The 20,900-nt window shown below is 50.2% G+C and overlaps 1 protein-coding gene across 4 annotated transcripts in view; it reads left to right on the top strand.

The window, feature by feature from the left end:
- The window catches only part of KALRN (kalirin RhoGEF kinase), a 282,007-nt gene that overhangs the window by 122,739 nt on the left and 138,368 nt on the right, over window positions 1–20,900 (top strand). For all 4 annotated transcript variants that reach the window (XM_066575309.1, XM_066575303.1, XM_066575305.1 and 1 more), the window contains exons 8-10: window positions 3,353–3,484; window positions 3,715–3,945; window positions 16,121–16,243. In XM_066575309.1, coding sequence (XP_066431406.1) covers window positions 3,353–3,484; window positions 3,715–3,945; window positions 16,121–16,243 — 486 coding nt within the window. The remainder of the gene's footprint in view (window positions 1–3,352; window positions 3,485–3,714; window positions 3,946–16,120; window positions 16,244–20,900) is intronic.

Here is a 20,900-nt window from a genome sequence, read left to right as displayed (position 1 = left end):
AGTTTTTACAGCTGGATTTAATCGCCGGAGCGCAAGGAGGGAATTCGGTGTGGAAAATCTGCTGCATTTCAGCACAAATAAAGTGCGCTGCAGATGTCCGAATCCTCAGCATTAGGGCCGTTCACGCAAAATGTGTTCAAACGAACAAAAATTATCGATAATCGTTACGTCTGAATGCAAAAACATCGTTTACTATTTGTTTACTTTTCGCTATCGTTCACTCTAAACCCGCAGAAAAGTCACCACAGACTACTGCTGCGTGTAAACGCTCCTCGCTCAGCGATCGTCAGCGGTGATCTGCCCGTCTAACAGTCTGCACAAGCGCTAAGAGCCTTAGACTAGGTTCTCACAGGGTGGAATCCTGGCGGAAATCTCGCGGTTTTGCCACAGCGAAAAACCATGAGATTTCCACCGGGAGAGCGTTGCTTCAAAATCGTGGCGTTAGAAACACCGCGCTCAGCCGCTCGTCTGAGAAGCCCCATCGAAAACAATGGAGGCGGTTTACAGCGTTTAGCGTATGCTGTATAAAACGTCCCGTGTGAGAGCGGCCTAAGCGGTGATGTCCGCGCTCACGCAGTCGTTTAACTGACGGGCGTCTCTTATAAGCCCCGCACTCCTTCATGCTGCCGCGGTTTGTTGAACCCCGTTTACTTACATTGTTATGGCATGAACTCCGCAGCAACTCTGTGAGGTGTGAGCCCACCCGTAGATGGCTGGCAACTAGATCTCCCAGCCCCCCGTAGATATGTGCTGGGCTCAGCCAAATAAGGATGATGGAATAATACCTCTGCAGCGCCACCTATTGGAAGGCAGCATTCCTGCAAGTCAATGTCCGACTTTATACAAGCGCTAGAACAATGATTGAGGATTGATACCCTAGCCAGTATCCATCCACAGGCCGCTGTTTGGGGGGGTTTACCCTTCATCAGTGTGCAGAAGGATCTTGGCTAGTGAGAGGCATGTGATGTGTTCTCAACGGGGATAGAGGAGCGAGCCTCTATCAGATCCTCCACAGACCCCCCTGATCCCCCACAGACCCCCCTGATCCCCCACAGACCCCCCTGAGCCCCCACAGACCCCCCTGAGCCCCCGCAGACCCCCCTGAGCCCCCGCAGACCCCCCTGAGCCCCCGCAGACCCCCCTGAGCCTCCGCAGACCCCCCTGAGCCTCCGCAGACCCCCCTGAGCCCCCGCAGACCCCCCTGAGCCCCCGCAGACCCCCCTGAGCCCCCGCAGACCCCCCTGAGCCCCCGCAGACCCCCCTGAGCCCCCGCAGACCCCCCTGAGCCCCCGCAGACTCCCCTGAGCCCCCGCAGACTCCCCTGAGCCCCCGCAGACTCCCCTGAGCCCCCGCAGACTCCCCTGAGCCCCCGCAGACTCCCCTGAGCCCCCGCAGACTCCCCTGAGCCCCCGCAGACTCCCCTGAGCCCCCGCAGACTCCCCTGAGCCCCCGCAGACTCCCCTGAGCCCCCGCAGACTCCCCTGAGCCCCCGCAGACTCCCCTGAGCCCCCGCAGACTCCCCTGAGCCCCCGCAGACTCCCCTGAGCCCCCGCAGACTCCCCTGAGCCCCCGCAGACTCCCCTGAGCCCCCGCAGACTCCCCTGAGCCCCCGCAGACTCCCCTGAGCCCCCGCAGACTCCCCTGAGCCCCCGCAGACTCCCCTGAGCCCCCGCAGACTCCCCTGAGCCCCCGCAGACTCCCCTGAGCCCCCGCAGACTCCCCTGAGCCCCCGCAGACTCCCCTGAGCCCCCGCAGACTCCCCTGAGCCCCCGCAGACTCCCCTGAGCCCCCGCAGACTCCCCTGAGCCCCCGCAGACTCCCCTGAGCCCCCGCAGACTCCCCTGAGCCCCCGCAGACTCCCCTGAGCCCCCGCAGACTCCCCTGAGCCCCCGCAGACTCCCCTGAGCCCCCGCAGACTCCCCTGAGCCCCCGCAGACTCCCCTGAGCCCCCGCAGACTCCCCTGAGCCCCCGCAGACTCCCCTGAGCCCCCGCAGACTCCCCTGAGCCCCCGCAGACTCCCCTGAGCCCCCGCAGACTCCCCTGAGCCCCCGCAGACTCCCCTGAGCCCCCGCAGACTCCCCTGAGCCCCCGCAGACTCCCCTGAGCCCCCGCAGACTCCCCTGAGCCCCCGCAGACTCCCCTGAGCCCCCGCAGACTCCCCTGAGCCCCCGCAGACTCCCCTGAGCCCCCGCAGACTCCCCTGAGCCCCCGCAGACTCCCCTGAGCCCCCGCAGACTCCCCTGAGCCCCCGCAGACTCCCCTGAGCCCCCGCAGACTCCCCTGAGCCCCCGCAGACTCCCCTGAGCCCCCGCAGACTCCCCTGAGCCCCCGCAGACTCCCCTGAGCCCCCGCAGACTCCCCTGAGCCCCCGCAGACTCCCCTGATCCCCCACAGACTCCCCTGATCCCCCACAGACTCCCCTGATCCCCCACAGACTCCTCTGTCTCTTCCTGACTCGTCTGGCGGTGACTTATCTTCCTTGCGAAGGTGGATCAGGTATGTTGATATCCAACAATCTGATCCTTCATTCCGCTGAAATCTGCTGTTGGGGGAGAATCAGGATACCCCCCCCCCCCCCCCATAAATTGTATGGCTGCCTTTAGCTTGTGGGTAATTCCTGCATGGCTTCTCGCTGTCTCTGGTTCCCCGTCATTGTGTTCCTGACATCCTGTGATACTTGGGACCTTCCACCTCTTTGTTATTTTCTACATTTTCTGCCATTTACTGATGTGATTGTGTGGGTCCCTAACATACATGGCTGGTGTGGGACTTTGCGGCCTGGGTTCCGGCGTCTTTCGCTTTGGTGGCCTGGGTTCCGGCGTCTTTCGCTTTGGCGGCCTGGGTTCCGGCGTCTTTCGCTTTGGCGGCCTGGGTTCCGGCGTCTTTCGCTTTGGCGGCCTGGGTTCCGGCGTCTTTCGCTTTGGCGGCCTGGGTTCCGGCGTCTTTCGCTTTGGCGGCCTGGGTTCCGGCGTCTTTCGCTTTGGCGGCCTGGGTTCCGGCGTCTTTCGCTTTGGCGGCCTGGGTTCCGGCGTCTTTCGCTTTGGCGGCCTGGGTTCCGGCGTCTTTCGCTTTGGCGGCCTGGGTTCCGGCGTCTTTCGCTTTGGCGGCCTGGGTTCCGGCGTCTTTCGCTTTGGCGGCCTGGGTTCCGGCGTCTTTCGCTTTGGCGGCCTGGGTTCCGGCGTCTTTCGCTTTGGCGGCCTGGGTTCCGGCGTCTTTCGCTTTGGCGGCCTGGGTTCCGGCGTCTTTCATTTTGGCGGCCTGGGTCCGACACCTCTCTTCTGCAGCGTGGTGCCGGCATGCTATTTATGATGTCATTTGGTTGATAATGAACTGTTTCCCCTTTCGTTGCAGTTCCTGTCGGGCGTGGACACTTGGTGCAAGCTCTGCAATGATGGGGGTCTCCCATCTGAGATGCAGGGACTGGAGATGGCGATCCATCATCATCAGACACTGTATGAGGAGGTGACGCAGGCCTATACAGAGGTGAGGACAGTGAAGGGTCAGTGCTCTCCCTGGTTTGTGTTTGGTCGGACTACCCACTGATGTCCTGAGATACCTGCCTTCAGATGTAACGTGTATGCCCCATGTGTGACAGTCGTCCCACCTCACTCCCTATGGTGGAGTTGCCAAACTCCATGCTGACTTCTCTCTTTGCCCCTTGCACTTCTCATCCATCTCCCCCCATCCCACTGATGTTTCGCTTCCCCCTTCAGGTCAGTCAGGACGGGAAGGCTTTGCTAGATGTTTTGCAGCGTCCGCTCAGCCCGGGGAACTCGGAATCTCTCACTGCCACCGCTAACTACTCCAAGGCCGTGCACCAGGTCCTGGATGTCGTCCACGAGGTTCTGCATCACCAGCGGCGGTTGGAGAGTATATGGCAGCACCGTAAAGTGCGTCTGCACCAGCGGCTCCAGCTCTGCGTCTTTCAGCAGGACGTCCAACAGGTAAAGTGTTGCAATCAGTACAATCTCCCATCCCAGCTGCAAAGAAACAATGCCGACACGGGAGCGGACAGCCGCGCCGAGAACGAGTCCCGCCGTTGCTTCATGTGGTACTTTGTGTGGACAGATTCAGACATTTCTCATCCTGCGTGGCCTCCTTGCCGCATGGCAGCGTCTCCAGGCGTGCGGATTCTTCTGGCCGCAGCTGCATTACGTTCAGCGCACTAGAAGCTCTGTGGGAGGGCGGTGGGGAGGGGGGGGGTTCTGTGTTTACGTAAACGAGGCTTCATCGTTACAAAGTGAAAAGTTCTGCGAGTTTCTGATACTTTGGGGAATGTTAAACTTTTTATGCTAGAATTCTGGCATTTGAAATTTGCACATTTTGGCGCACGGCATCTCGAGCACCAAAATATGTGACTTTTTATTATTTTACACTCGCTCCACTACTTTTTAACTCTTTCAGAAGCAAAACATTTTTTTGTGCCATAACTTTTACATTTTCCATAGATATTAGTACCATTTTGTGAAATGCGTCTTTTTGATCACTTTTTATTCCAATTTTGGGCAGTTGAGATACCAAAAGATCGTGCGGTTTTGGCATTCCATCCTTTTCTTTTTTTTCAATGACCTTCACTGTGTCGGGTAAATAGTATATTATGATATTTTAACACTTTGGACTTTTACGCATACATGGCGATACCAAATATGTGGTGTTTTAATTGTTTATACTTTTTATGGGGGCTTTTTGAACTTTTTACATTTTTCTTACAGGCTAAGTAAATCTGCCCATTTGTGTTTCAGTCCTTTACCATTCTCTGCTTGCTGTCACTAACGTGTCTTGACCTAATAGCTCTGGGGGTTTGTTCCACTTGTATCTAGTCCAAACAATCCTCTGTGAGGCCAACCTCCTGGACTCCAGGCTGATACACTGTGACGAACCCTCAGATGTGTGAGCAGACATGTTTGCAGCCTTGGGATGTATGTCCCATTCCCTGACTGCAGAAAATGTTAAAAATCGTATAAAAGAGTAGATTGCGGACAGACGGACGTCTCCTGGGTGACGCGGCTTTCAGTGAGAATCCGCATCACAGTTTATATGGCGAAGACTTTTTTCTGTGTGCAGATGTCAAATCCTTGCATGGAAAAAAGGAAGTGAGATGTCCGTTCTTGGCACATGGACTGGCCCTTTAACGAGGTCTATATCCATGTACATATAAACAGAGGGGCAGATCCACAAGGAGATTCAAGGCTGAGGGCGGTTTCAGACGAACGCAGGCGCAGCTACGATCGGCGGTACAGAGTATAGTTGCATCTGAATGAGGAGAATGTCTTTCCCTGTGCCGGCTTTACAAACTCCATGCCAGAGCGCAGGGTTTGGAAGAAGCTGCAAGAAGACGGGTGCCGCACGATGTATTCGCTAGGGCAGGTCCTATCTTTTATCGGACGACAAAAGAGGTGGCGAGAACGAAACAATTGAAATCCTATGGAAATCAGTGGTTTCGTTTTGTCCCGTTTTGCGGCCGTGATCATCACCGGGAAGAAAACCACGTTTGTCTGAATTCGCCCTCACCGTCGATTTTAGAGGACTGAATCTGAATAGAAAAATCCAATGCGGATTCCGCCATGTGAACACACTGTTGTATGTATAATAATTTATCACATGAGCGGCGCACACCTCTCTGGTAGTTTCTTACTCCTTAGTGACAGACCCATTGCCTTTTTACGTCCTGGCTGAGTGGGCTTTAATCCTCAGGGACGTAAAACTATGCATTCCCTAAGGATTAAAGCCCCATGGGCTGTGGATCTGACCGCTACATACTGTCAGTTACCAGAGGTAGCCGACAACATGGAGCAGTCGTGGGGGGCTGCAGGAAGACCCCTTGGCAATGCAATCAGTGCTGTCCAATGGATAGCACCGATCGCAATAAAGTCAATAAAAAGTTTTTAAAAAGTGAAAGATTCAGTTGCCCTAATGGATCAGATCCATCAGGGCAGATGAGATAACTTACCCCGGTCCACTGTGATCTCCGGTGATGAACTAGTCCGCCAGGACCTGACGCTGCTCTTCTACGTATGCACGACAGACGTAGGACGTCACGCGCAGAAGACCTGGCTCGCCTGGGAGATTTGAAATCTCCTGGCTCCCGGCTCCTGAAGGTAACCGGGAGGCAGGAGATGTCCCCGGGACCGCAGTGACCAATCCCCAGGCCTGTGATCGCCGGTATCCATTGGTATCACGGAAAAGTAAAAAAAAAAAAAAAAGTTAATAAAGGTTAAAGTTTCAGCTACCCTCATTGATCAGATCAATGGGGACAGCTAAAATACTCCCGCCCCCCCCCTCCTCCGTGATATCCCGTGGCGATCTGGACCTGCAGCGGGCTTCTGCGCATGCAGAAGGCCAGAGAGCCCGGCAAATTTAAAATCTGCCTGCACCCAGCTGTCAAGGATATCCAAGTGCAGGGAAATGTGACCGGGGACCGCTGTATGCAGTTCGCAGTCACATGATCACGGTTATCTAACAGATAACCGTGATCATGTAAAGTTAAAAAAAAAAAAGTTGAAATAAAAAGTTTAAAGTCCCCGGACTTGTCCCACAATGGGATCTCTATCCACGGACCTTGCCCTGGCTTCTGCACTTGTCATCAAAATGGCGGACGCATGCGCAAAATCCGAGAGCCTGGAGATGTCACGGGGGGCCGCGGTGAGCAGTACTGGTCATGTGATCGCCATTATTCAATAGAAAATGGGGGGGGGGAAAGTTGACGTTTTATCTCCCCTCACCGATGCGTTTGGTGAGAAAAAACTTATTACCAGAGGCCTCCGTATTTAAACCCCGACGCAATCCTCCTCCACGGACTATAGCTGGATTCTGCGCATGCGCCCGTCCGCGAAGTGCCAGACACATTCACAGGAGGCGGGGAGGGCCTGGGAAATTTAAAATCTCCTTACTCCCGGCGACCAAAGCCTGGGGCAGTGACCTTGTTGAGTGGTCTCCGGTGACGTGATAAAAAGGTAGCGATCTACCTTAGGCCGGTATCACACAACCGAATAGGAATTATGGATTCTGCATGCGTCTGATCCACAGTAATACACGGATCAATCAAATGCATTGGATTACACAATTCTGCTCACATCAGCTGGTTGGAATTACGTAATCCAATCGCAGAAACCAGAACGCAGCAGGTTCTATTTTGCCGCGGATATCTGCAGCATAGAGCCCGTTGTGCTCCATGGTCGCGGATATACCCGCACCCCATACGAACTACATTGTGTACCACCTGCTGGTACCCTCGTCATCGCTAAGTGACAATGCGGGAAATATAAACAAAACCCGGTGTACTGCGTATCACCGCCGGTGTCAGTATGCAGTCATGAGCAGTACATAAAGCAGCCGTACGTAGCGCCACAGCCGGGCTCACAGCTGGGATCTGCTGCAGGCCTCCGCAAGGGGATCCCCCATCCGGCCGTGTGAGCCCGGCGTTATTCAGATCGCTACCTGTAATATGTCATTTACAAGAAGCCCCGGGAACGCTCGCCTTCCTGCAGTTCCAGGAGCAGCTTGTTGAGTGCCTTCTGTGTGAGACCGCCGCACCTCACCAAGATTACGGAGACTCACAGAGCACCACTTTACACCCCATACTGCCGCTGAGGTCACGAAATACCCCCCAAAAAGCATGAGAGGAGGGGGGATACCCGGTTTTATTGCTCCATGTGCCCATCCCAACCCGCTCCTGCAATTACTCCTGTCTTCGGAAATACCACACAGTTCACATTATTACTTTTATATAAGATTTAGGGAACACCAAAAAGGGCGCGGAGGGGGGGGGGGGGGGATTATTTTTAGGGAGTCAATTTTTTTTCCGCACCAGTGTGCAATGGAGCCTGGAAGGTATTTAGTTGTGCCCTGAAATCCAATGAGTGTTCCCTCCATTACAGGCCTAACCATTTTGTCCTGTAAGCAGATTAGGGCCACAATGGGTAGGTTTCTGAACACGGGACAAACAGGGGGATCCATTTCGGGGTGCAAGTTTTCATTCCTATGTACACTGCACAAAAAAAAGTTTTTAAATTGACACAATTGCCAAAAAAATTAAAATAGTTTTTTTTTAACTTCTGCTTTGCTTAGATTCATTCAAAAACTGTGGGATCAAAATACACAGTAGACCCCTAGATAAATTCGTTAAGGGGTCTAGTTTTCAAAATGGGGTCATTTGTGGGGGTTCTCTATAGTTTTGGCCGCTCAAGGGCTCTACAAGTGGGCAATGGGGCCTAAAGTACCTTCAAGCAGAATTTGTGTTCTGAAAGCCACCGGCTGCTCCTTTCAGTTTGGGCCCCGTTGTGCATACAGACAGAAGATTAGGGCCACAAGGGATATGTTTCTGAACACAGGACAAACAGGGGGATCTATTTTAGGGTGTAAATCCTCATTTTCATGTGCATTATAGAAAAAAAAACATGCCTTTAAAATGACATGTCTAAATAGCATTAACTCCTGTAAATAAACTGTGGGGTTTAAATAATCCTGACCCCCTCCCCCCCCAGTGAATACAGTAAGGGGTGTAGTTTATAAAATGGGGTCATTTGTGGGGGTCTCTATTAGAGATGAGCGAACGTGCTCGGCCACGCCCCTTTTTCGCCCGAATACCGCGAATTCCGAGTACTTCCGTACTCGAGCGAAAAAATTCGGGGGCCGCCGTGGCGGCACGGGGGGTAGCAGTGGGGAGTGGGGGGGAGAGGGAGAGAGAGAGGGCTCCCCCCTGTTCCCCACTGCTACCCCCTGCACCGCCACGCCTCTCCCCGCCCCCCGGCGCCCCCCGAATATTTGCGCGCGAGTACTGAAGTACTCGAAAATGGCGGTACTCAGGTGCGTAAGTACTCGTAACGAGTACGTTCGCTCATCTCTAGTCTCTATCATTCTGACACCCATGAGCCTTTGCAATCTTGGCTTGGTGCAGGAAAACAAAGTGTTCCTCAAAATGTTAAAAATCAATGTTAAATTTGTACGTCTCCTAAATGGTTAAAAAAATGAAAGTTTTTCAAACGTGCGTCCAGAATAAAGTAAACAGATGGGAATATATATCTTAGCAAAAATGTGTGCAGTATATTTGCACATATTGGAGATATTGCAATTGAAAATGTGCAAAAATGATAATTTTTTTTCAACCTTTTCCAATTTTGGCGCTTTTATTAAATATAGATCAATTCTTTGGTCTATTTTTACCACCTAAATGAAGTACTTCATGTCGCGACAAAACATTCTCAGAATCACTTGGATATGCAAAACCTTTAGGCCTCATGTCCACGGGGAAAATCAGATCCGCTGCAGATTCTCCATGTAGAATCTGCAGCGGGTCCCTCCTGCCCCGCGGACATGAGCGCTGAAAATAGCAATTTAAAAGCATTTACCTGTCCGTAGCGGGCGGCGAAGCTCTGCTCTTCCTCACGGCCGGATCTTCATTTTCGGCCGGCGGATGAATTCCTGACGCCGGCGGCACGTCGTCGACGTGCCGCGCGCATGCGCCGGGCACATCCGCCGAGCCGAAGCAAGGGAGATGCGGCCGTGAGGAAGAGAAGAGCTTCGCGGTCCGCTGCGGTGAGTAAATGCTTTAAATTCCTATTTTAGGTCTCCCGCGGATCCGGACGGCTTCCATAGGCTTCAATAGAAGCCCGCGGGAGACCCGCACGAAAATGGAGCATGGTCCAGATTTTTTCATGCTCCATTTTTTTTTAAATGCCTTTTATTGACGATCCGCGGGTATTTATCTACCCGCGGGTGGTCAATGCATCCCTATGGGGTGCGGATCCGCGCGCGGGAGATCCGCTGCGGATTTTAAATCACATTTTGCCCGTGGACATGAGCCCTTACGGAGTTATTCTATGCTAACGTGACACATGTCAGATTTCCAAAATGTGGCTTCATCACTAAGGCACAAACAGGCTTGGTCACTAAGGGGTTACAATGTATCAGTCTGGAGTCCAGGATATTTAGATCACAGTGGATTTTCAACACTGGATACAATTGTAACAAACACTCAGCAGTGATGAATTGTAGTCTGTAGGGTTTTTGCAGCCTTTAGCAGTACACAAGAATATTCCATTCATTGACCGCAAGCAGAGATCTTGAAAAACACAAATTTGTAGAACATTTCCTTAGAGTGCTGAAGCTTCATTCACGGTGACATTAGATGACATCAGCGGCTGCGCTTCCGCTAAATCCTTGTCAGCATCAGCCGCCTCTTTCTCAGAACGGCGCTATCCGTTTTTCTGCACCTTGATTTGCATGTTGATGGACCATAAATAATGGCCGCTGTGTGCGTCGTTAGTTAATCACCCGCTGCGCGTCGCTTCGCTGTCAGAGACGACGTTGATTTTGATAAATTCTGTGTTGTATTTAAAAAATAAAGGTTGTGTTTTTGTTGTGTTTGTCAGTCGTCCAAAAGGTATTGATCCCTGCGGCCGCGGCGCGCCTGCCAGGACCCGGGTGATAGATGCGGGCTGTGGAGACGGGCGCAGTTTTATATATATATTAGGGTTGGTGTCAGTCATACGGAGATCAGGTATTGGGCGCCTCCCGGCTGCTGTACAATATGCAGAGCACTACAAGTCTCAGCGTGGCTCCTCTGCCCATGGCTCATTATAGCCGCAGCGTGGGCGTGCATTCACACTGAACTGTTTGCATGTGGTAGAAACCGCATCGGCAAAACCTCAGGGTTTTGGGGGGGGTTTTTTGCAACCGTTTTGACGCATTTCCGCCTTTTTTTTTTTAACCTCCTCCAAACGCTCCGCGTGAAGTACCTATATGGCAGATAAATCCGCAGCAGATCCACCCCGCGTGGGCGCAGCATTGGGGTACATTCACGCAGGGCAGTTTGGATACAGTAAAAGCCGCATCACGAAGAAACCTGTTTATTGGGGGTTTTGGCCACAAAAGAACTTGACTTTTTCCAATGCAATTGTTGAATGCGTTTTTTTTTACCGCCCCGTGTGATTATTTGCTTATGTGGGAAGCAGAAAGTGACATAGTTATCATGGGGGCGTTCTGCATTTGGCTGATTACAGGGAGCAGTAGATTGTATTCTACTATATGCAGCTTTTTCCCCACTGCTGGAAATGGCTGATAACAGGGGACAATAGATTGCATTTCACAGAACAGTAAATACAGATGAAACATCCTGCTGGGGGGCAAATCACTGTAGCAGGACAGTTCTTTATCTGAAATATCTAACTCGTCACTGAAAAGAACTTCACTAAGAGATAAAAATTAACTTTTATTAGATCCTTTAAAAGAGCTTGTAAGTAAAATTAAAAGAAGTCATATGACTCCACCAGCAACAATCTGGGGCTATGCTGACACCCACATACGGCCAGAGGGGGCAGAAATTGATGAAATGACCCTCTAGTCTGATTAGATAAATTCTATGTCTATCATAGGTATACTGAGACCAGATAACTCTATGGAGCAGTTTTTATGGCTTTTATGCTTGATATCCCTGATCGCCAGAGCTGATTCCAACAAAAATCACATCCATCGACGCGTTTCCTTTAGTGTCACCACTGTGCACTATTTCATCAGGATGGGTACTATTCAATCAGTTTGAAAAAAACATTATCTGATTGACAAATTCAATATATTTCTTTGCTCTAACCCTCAGTAGAGGGGGCTTATTCACAACAATGTTGTGCTGGAAAAACCAACACAGTCACAACATTGGATCTTTTGTCATTAACTCAGACCAAGTCCAAGAAGACAGCACAGAAGGTAAGTACCGATGTAAATGTATGGTACCGATGTAAGTGTATGCTCCTGGCCCTCATTTACGGGGCACTTAGTACATTCAGATGTAGGTATACGCTACTGGCCCTCATTTACGGGGCACTTAGCGTGATGAAATACTGTATTGATGATAACAGAGTTTCAGGATAAATATGAACCACTGGGTGAATTCAACCCTGGAGGTCCTGGGTCAAAAACACCTCCTGATGCAGATATGTGGTAACACCCACTGCTGCCCACATATACGGGGCGATTTAATTCAGTACGTGTGCTACTGCCCACATTTACGGGGCTTTGTAAGTCAGCAACGATCTGTATTGATGGAGAGCAATGCCTTGGACGATACCGACCCAGATATAGGGGTCAATAGCTTCCAATACCAAACTCTCATCAAGCACCAAAGACCAAGACCCACATTTACGGGGCAGACCGGTGACTATTTTTGACCAGAGAGAAGACAATCACATTAGTGAAGTCAAACTTACTACTGGTCAGAGAGAAAGCACACAGACTGGTCTACGTTCAAATCCCTAGGTTAGATAATGCCTGGGATCCATATGAACCTAACACCAGTCTTAGAAGTCAATACTGCCTCATTAGGTAGTAGGCTAGTATCGGCACAATGCCCTTATGCAGGGAGCAGCAGGACCAGCCACACCGGCCGGGATCTTAGGACATAGATGGTATGTCAGTGCTAGCACCATCCTTTTATTTACCAAGCTCCGCCTTACTCAACCCTGTGGGTGGATATCGTTAGACCAATCACATACCTGCAGCAGCACACACCCCCGTGTGTACCGGATGTAGAAGCAACGTCACTACGTTGCATCGTCATGCCGTGTTAGGGCCCGATCATGTGACTCCGATTTGATGACGTACGATCGTCACATGACAACCGGGCCCGCAATCAAAACCTGATGTAGTCGATAAAGCCGCGTTCCCTCGCGCAAGCGCATAGCTGCGCCTGGTCCGATCATGTGACAACAAACTGATGACGCCGAGCAGTCACATGACTAACCGGGCTCACGATAAGAGCCTGATATACACGAACTGGCTTGCGCAGGCGCAGCGCAGTCATCGGCAGCCGATCCTGTATTTACAGGATATGTAGGACATACATTGGGAACCAGAGCATGATCCAATGAATAAAGTTTTAATTACAATAGGTATGGATTGTAGAGAAGTAGATTAAGCCTCCCCCCTCCTAGACATTGCAGATACAGCACACATCAAGAGGTAAGTATGTTGGAGGATACAGATCACCCTTTTCTGAAAGACTTATGGATGCAATACACAACAGAGCAAGGGGATCATTGCATACATCAGGTGTAAGGCCTGAAGCAAAACCGTATGGTCCAAATTAAACGGATACCTATGTAAGCAGACCCAGACACATAGAACAATATACAAAGTAGAAGATACCGGAATCCGAATTGTGCCCTCGCATTTCTGAACGACAAGCCCGCACAGTAAGCCCAGGACCATATGATGGAAAAAGAGAGAGCAACCAACCAACCAGAACCATGGAACAAGAGGCAGTACCGCATAATAGTTGGATGAAGAACTGGAAAGAGAGGGCAGATGTGTCAAAACTCAGATAAAGGCTGAAAACGAGAGACACTCATTGAGGCCTTTTGGCGCACAGGAGTCTATTCTAAAAATCCAACCACTCTCCTTCTGCATTAGGCGACGATCTACGTCGCCCCGTCTTCCATTCATCTTCATAATCTCAATCCCTCGAAAAGTCACAAGGTCGGGATTGTTATTGTGCTTATCTTTCATATGAACCGCTAAGCTAGTTTGCTCATTACGGTTAATGCATCCAATATGTGCTAGTACTCTCCGTCTTAGCTCCTGCGTTGTCTTCCCAATATAGTCCATTGGACATGGACAGGACGCCATGTAGACCACACATTTGGAGCGACAATTTATGAAGTCCCTGATGGTAAACTCCTTCCCTGTACTGGAACTCCTAAAGGACTTACAGCGCACCATATACCTACACGCCTTGCATCCCGAACAGGGATACGAACCAATAACAGGATCGCGTGTTAGCCATGTTCTGGTCGGTTGGAGCGGCGGTAGATGACTATGTACCAGCCTATCTTTTAAATTTCTCCCTCGTCTAAAGGTTATCTGCGGTCTTTCTGTCACAAATTCTTTCAGATCGGGGTCTTTTCTCAAGATGTTCCAATATTTCGTTAGAATGCCCCTGACTTCCTGGGATTTATCGTCAAAAGAGCCAATGACTCTGACTACATCATTACATGCCGACTTCGGTCTTCCTTTTAAAAGATGCGTACGTGTCAATTGCTTAGAATGATGTACCGCCTCCGTTATAACCTGATTCGGGTAACCCCTGTCTCGAAATCTCTGTTGCATTTCGAGGGCCTTATGTTCAAAGTCAGTCTCATTTGAACAATTACGACGAGCCCTAATGAACTGGCTCTTTGGGATCCCCCGTTTCAACGGTACGGGGTGATGACTCGTCCAGTGTAACAGGGTGTTTGTCGCGGTCTGTTTCCGGAAAATTGTTGTTTCAATACGATGTCCCTCCGTACGTGAAATACTTAGATCCAAGAATGTTATTTTCTCATAGTTGATCTCTGATGTCAGCAGGAGATTTAGATCATTGTTGTTGAGATGTGCCACAAACTTGTTGAATTCCTCGATGCCACCTGTCCAGAGTATAAGAACATCGTCGATATACCGAAGCCAAAGTTCTATCGACGATGTCCATTTTTCGTTGTCATCACAAAAGACCCTTTTCTCCTCCCACCAGCCCAGGAATAAGTTGGCGTAACTGGGGGCACACGGGCTCCCCATTGCCGTACCCCTGAGCTGGTGGTGGAATCTCCCCTCGAACAAGAAATAGTTATGTTCGAGGATAAAGGACAGCAGGCATATCAACAGCGAGTTATGGGTTCTCAGGTGAGTTCCTCTCTGGTCTAGATAATATTGGACCGCCCCCAAACCCTGTTTATGTGGGATGGAGCTATACAAGGACTCTACGTCCAAACTCGCAAACATGGTATCCGGTGACAAGACAACATCTTCCAATCTCTTCAGGACATCAGTTGTGTCCCTGGTATATGATGGCAACGCCTCAACAAATGATCTCAAAATTTGATCCAAGTATTTACTAACACCTTGCGTTAGACTATCCACACCCGATACAATGGGTCTTCCCTTCAATGGTTCTAGACCCTTATGTATCTTTGGAAGCAGCATTGGGGTACATTCACGCAGGGCAGTTTGGATACAGTAAAAGCCGCATCACGAAGAAACCTGTTTATTGGGGGTTTTGGCCACAAAAGAACTTGACTTTTTCCAATGCAATTGTTGAATGCGTTTTTTTTTACCGCCCCGTGTGATTATTTGCTTATGTGGGAAGCAGAAAGTGACATAGTTATCATGGGGGCGTTCTGCATTTGGCTGATTACAGGGAGCAGTAGATTGTATTCTACTATATGCAGCTTTTTCCCCACTGCTGGAAATGGCTGATAACAGGGGACAATAGATTGCATTTCACAGAACAGTAAATACAGATGAAACATCCTGCTGGGGGGCTGCCTAGTATAGGACCCCTGGTTTTACTGGCCGTCAGTGCATTGAGGTTATCAGCTGCCCTGGTACCCCCTATATCACCCCCCAGACCTCACTAATTATGGACACCCCAAATAATACCTGATCCCTCCCATTTATGCTAATTACCAACCTAGTGACTAATTAGGCTATTCTGTCTGGTTGGGCCCTTTATCAGCTGCTGCAGTTGAACATGAATTGTCCCTGAATAGGCCGCATGCGATAAGACAAAGCCGTGTAGAATAGCGCTCCACTGGGGGCTGCCGCTCCGTCCTGTGCGCTGACCCCCAGCCCGCTATCTGCCCCCAACAGATGTGTGACTACGAGGATCAGAAGCAACAACATGAGCCGCAGCAGCTGCAACAATCTGTGCAAATCCAATCAGAAGACCGCAACGGCCCCCGAGCCAGCCGTCTCCGCAGCAATAGAATGAAGCAGAGGCGACGGCGTTATCTGCATTGTTATGTAATGAGCATTACCCCCTGAAATAAGAAAGTATCTGCCCCTGTAACAGACGCTGTGCCCAATGGGGACCTCACCCAGCTTGTCACTGAACTAGAATGGTAAGAAGTCCGTAGTGTCATGTAAGGTTATGTTCCCTGGTTAGTGTCAGTCTTTACTGCAGTTCTGGTGTTCTATGCATAAATCAGGAGAATGAGAATAAACATCGCTAGAGAGCTGCAGAGCAGGGAATAGTGAGGAGACACAGGATGAAGGGACTATTAATGACTCCATGATATAGAATCTGACTTCACCATCTAAATCCAGTTGTCCATCCTGCGGCCGGCGGTGACCCTGTGTGTCTCTTGTTCCCTGCAGGTCCTCGACTGGATTGAGAATCACGGAGAAGCGTTCCTCAGTAAACACACCGGAGTGGGTAAATCCCTGCATCGGGCGCGGGCGCTGCAGAAGAGGCACGACGACTTTGAGGAGGTCGCCCAGGTATGTCTATTGTATTTGTCTTGTGAAGTAGTTCAGCCCCCCCCCCCCCAACATCCACACTAAGGGATGTAGTCATGAAGGATGGGGAAAGTGCTGAAGCGAATGTGACAAGTGTAGGCTAATTACAGCCCATTATTAATGGAGACACCAGGATCTCCTCATTATGGAATCAATACACAGAACCGCTCTTCTGTGCCGCCTGCATCACTGTGTAACGTACAGCTCCCCCGTCACATTGTATCACTGTGTGATGTACAGCTCCCCCGTCACATTGTATCACTGTGTAATGTACAGCTCCCCCGTCACATTGTATCACTGTGTAATGTACAGCTCCCCCCTCACATTGTATCACTGTGTGATGTACAGCTCCCCCCTCACATTGTATCACTGTGTGATGTACCGCTCCCCCGTCACATTGTATCACTGCGTGATGTACAGCTCCCCCCTCACATTGTATCACTGTGTGATGTACAGCTCCCCCCTCACATTGTATCACTGTGTGATGTACAGCTCCCCCCGTCACATTGTATCACTGTGTGATGTACAGCTCCCCGTCACATTGTATCACTGTGTGATGTACAGCTCCCCGTCACATTGTATCACTGTGTGATGTACAGCTCCCCCGTCACATTGTATCACTGTGTAATGTACAGCTCCCCGGTCACATTGTATCACTGTGTAATGTACAGCTCCCCCGTCACATTGTATCACTGTGTGATGTACAGCTCCCCCGTCACATTGTATCACTGTGTAATGTACAGCTCCCCGGTCACATTGTATCACTGTGTAATGTACAGCTCCCCCGTCACATTGTATCACTGTGTGATGTACAGCTCCCCCGTCACATTGTATCACTGTGTGATGTACAGCTCCCCCCGTCACATTGTATCACTGTGTGATGTACAGCTCCCCCGTCACATTGTATCACTGTGTGATGTACAGCTCCCCCCTCACATTGTATCACTGTGTGATGTACAGCTCCCCCCATCACATTGTATCACTGTGTGATGTACAGCTCCCCCCGTCACATTGTATCACTGTGTAATGTACAGCTCCCCCCTCACATTGTATCACTGTGTGATGTACAGCTCCCCCCGTCACATTGTATCACTGTGTGATGTACAGCTCCCCCGTCACATTGTATCACTGTGTAATGTACAGCTCCCCCCTCACATTGTATCACTGGTGTAATGTACAGCTCCCCCGTCACATTGTATCACTGTGTGATGTACAGCTCCCCCGTCACATTGTATCACTGCGTGATGTACAGCTCCCCAGTCACATTGTATCACTGCGTGATGTACAGCTCCCCAGTCACATTGTATCACTGTGTGATGTACAGCTCCCCGGTCACATTGTATCACTGCGTGATGTACAGCTCCCCAGTCACATTGTATCACTGTGTGATGTACAGCTCCCCCGTCACATTGTATCACTGTGTAATGTACAGCTCCCCCATCACATTGTATCACATTGTATCACTGTGTGATGTACAGCTCCCCCGTCACATTGTATCACTGTGTGATGTACAGCTCCCCCATCACATTGTATCACTGGTGTAATGTACAGCTCCCCCGTCACATTGTATCACTGTGTAATGTACAGCTCCCCCGTCACATTGTATCACTGTGTGATGTACAGCTCCCCCCTCACATTGTATCACTGTGTGATGTACAGCTCCCCCCTCACATTGTATCACTGTGTGATGTACAGCTCCCCCGTCACATTGTATCACTGTGTGATGTACAGCTCCCCCCTCACATTGTATCACTGTGTGATGTACAGCTCCCCCCATCACATTGTATCACTGTGTGATGTACAGCTCCCCCCGTCACATTGTATCACTGTGTGATGTACAGCTCCCCCCGTCACATTGTATCACTGTGTGATGTACAGCTCCCCCCTCACATTGTATCACTGTGTGATGTACAGCTCCCCCCCTCACATTGTATCACTGTGTGATGTACAGCTCCCCCCGTCACATTGTATCACTGTGTGATGTACAGCTCCCCCGTCACATTGTATCACTGTGTAATGTACAGCTCCCCCATCACATTGTATCACATTGTATCACTGTGTGATGTACAGCTCCCCCATCACATTGTATCACTGTGTGATGTACAGCTCCCCCGTCACATTGTATCACTGTGTGATGTACAGCTCCCCCGTCACATTGCATCACTGTGTGATGTACAGCTCCCCCCTCACATTGTATCACTGGTGTAATGTACAGCTCCCCCCTCACATTGTATCACTGTGTAATGTACAGCTCCCCCCGTCACATTGTATCACTGTGTGATGTACAGCTCCCCCGTCACATTGTATCACTGTGTAATGTACAGCTCCCCCATCACATTGTATCACTGGTGTAATGTACAGCTCCCCCCTCACATTGTATCACTGTGTGATGTACAGCTCCCCCGTCACATTGTATCACTGTGTGATGTACAGCTCCCCCATCACATTGTATCACTGTGTGATGTACAGCTCCCCCGTCACATTGTATCACTGTGTGATGTACAGCTCCCCCATCACATTGTATCACTGTGTGATGTACAGCTCCCCCGTCACATTGTATCACTGTGTAATGTACAGCTCCCCCGTCACATTGTATCACTGTGTAATGTACAGCTCCCCCATCACATTGTATCACTGGTGTAATGTACAGCTCCCCCCTCACATTGTATCACTGTGTGATGTACAGCTCCCCCGTCACATTGTATCACTGTGTGATGTACAGCTCCCCCGTCACATTGTATCACTGTGTAATGTACAGCTCCCTCCGTCACATTGTATCACTGTGTGATGTACCGCTCCCCCATCACATTGTATCACTGTGTGATGTACAGCTCCCCCCTCACATTGTATCACTGTGTAATGTACAGCTCCCCAGTCACATTGTATCACTGTGTAATGTACAGCTCCCCCCTCACATTGTATCACTGTGTAATGTACAGCTCCCCCGTCACATTGTATCACTGTGTAATGTACAGCTCCCCCGTCACATTGTATCACTGTGTAATGTACAGCTCCCCCGTCACATTGTATCACTGTGTAATGTACAGCTCCCCCCGTCACATTGTATCACTGTGTGATGTACAGCTCCCCCGTCACATTGTATCACTGTGTAATGTACAGCTCCCCCCTCACATTGTATCACTGTGTGATGTACAGCTCCCCCGTCACATTGTATCACATTGTATCACTGTGTGATGTACAGCTCCCCCGTCACATTGTATCACTGTGTGATGTACAGCTCCCCCCCTCACATTGTATCACTGTGTGATGTACAGCTCCCCCCTCACATTGTATCACTGTGTAATGTACAGCTCCCCCGTCACATTGTATCACTGTGTGATGTACCGCTCCCCCGTCACATTGCATCACTGTGTAATGTACAGCTCCCCCCGTCACATTGTATCACTGTGTAATGTACAGCTCCCCCGTCACATTGTATCACTGTGTGATGTACAGCTCCCCCGTCACATTGTATCACTGTGTAATGTACAGCTCCCCCCGTCACATTGTATCACTGTGTAATGTACAGCTCCCCCCGTCACATTGTATCACTGTGTGATGTACAGCTCCCCCGTCACATTGTATCACTGTGTGATGTACAGCTCCCCCGTCACATTGTATCACTGTGTAATGTACAGCTCCCCCCGTCATGTTGTATGTTTCCCCCGTCACATTGTCGCTATGTAATATTGTACCCCATCGCGTTGTATCCCCGTGTACTGCAGCTGCCCCATCACTTTGTGTTTCGGTGATGATGGGGGTCGGGGACGGTGTGTGCTAGTATTTAGGATTCTGTTCCATCTTTCTGAATGGCTGCATTGACTATAGTTCCTGAGATCGTGGAGTGGGAAAAACAGCGTTACGGATGTGTGGTGGGCGGCGAATTCATCATCCTGCAGAGCAACAAACACAAAATGAGAAAGAAATAACATTAACCCTTCACTGGAGATGAAGCTGCTTTTTTCGTTCTCGTCACGCCTCGCATCAGCTCTGACCATGAGTGTTAAGTGGCGCAAAACCGATCGCTTCTAGGTCTCCTGGTTCTGTTCACTTCATATGACATTGGGATGGATGGATACATTGGTTGTAATCGCTCACACCAGTGCAGACCCTCCTGCATGAGCTGAACAGCCTGAACATTCCTGATACATAGAAGCAAAACCCTCTGAGTATATTCATCTTACAGAGGATTGTCCGGACCGGACACAATTGTAACAAACCCTCAGCTGTGAATACCAGGTTCTTCGACTCTGGATGTAATTTAAGAAAAAAAATCTATTCACTGTCAGCAAGCACGAATGGTGAGGCTTAAAAGCACTATGTCCTGCAACAATACCGGTTTATTGCAGCCGCTTAGGAGGAGATGTGTGTTCCATCTGAAGGATCTTACAGGTGTAAATGGCCTAAATGCCGTATTTACCGCCATTATCCGTAATTGTATTAACTGTGCTGTAAGGACATGATGAGATTATGCTGCTGTGATTTACATGCAAGCAGCGAGTCGTGGGAGGATGCAGTAACCATGGCGACTGTTCCTTGCAACTAAGTACCACAGTGCCACTACAATTGCCCCCCACGTGTCGTCAGAATCTAATTTTAGGTGTTTGGCGCGGAGCCTCGTGCCCTGTCCGACCACATA

This window comes from Eleutherodactylus coqui, chromosome 8 (genome assembly GCF_035609145.1).
Source record: "Eleutherodactylus coqui strain aEleCoq1 chromosome 8, aEleCoq1.hap1, whole genome shotgun sequence".
Taxonomy (NCBI): Eukaryota; Metazoa; Chordata; class Amphibia; order Anura; family Eleutherodactylidae; genus Eleutherodactylus; species Eleutherodactylus coqui.
Note: the sequence above shows the minus strand (reverse complement) of the source record. Positions and strands in the feature narration are given on the sequence as shown.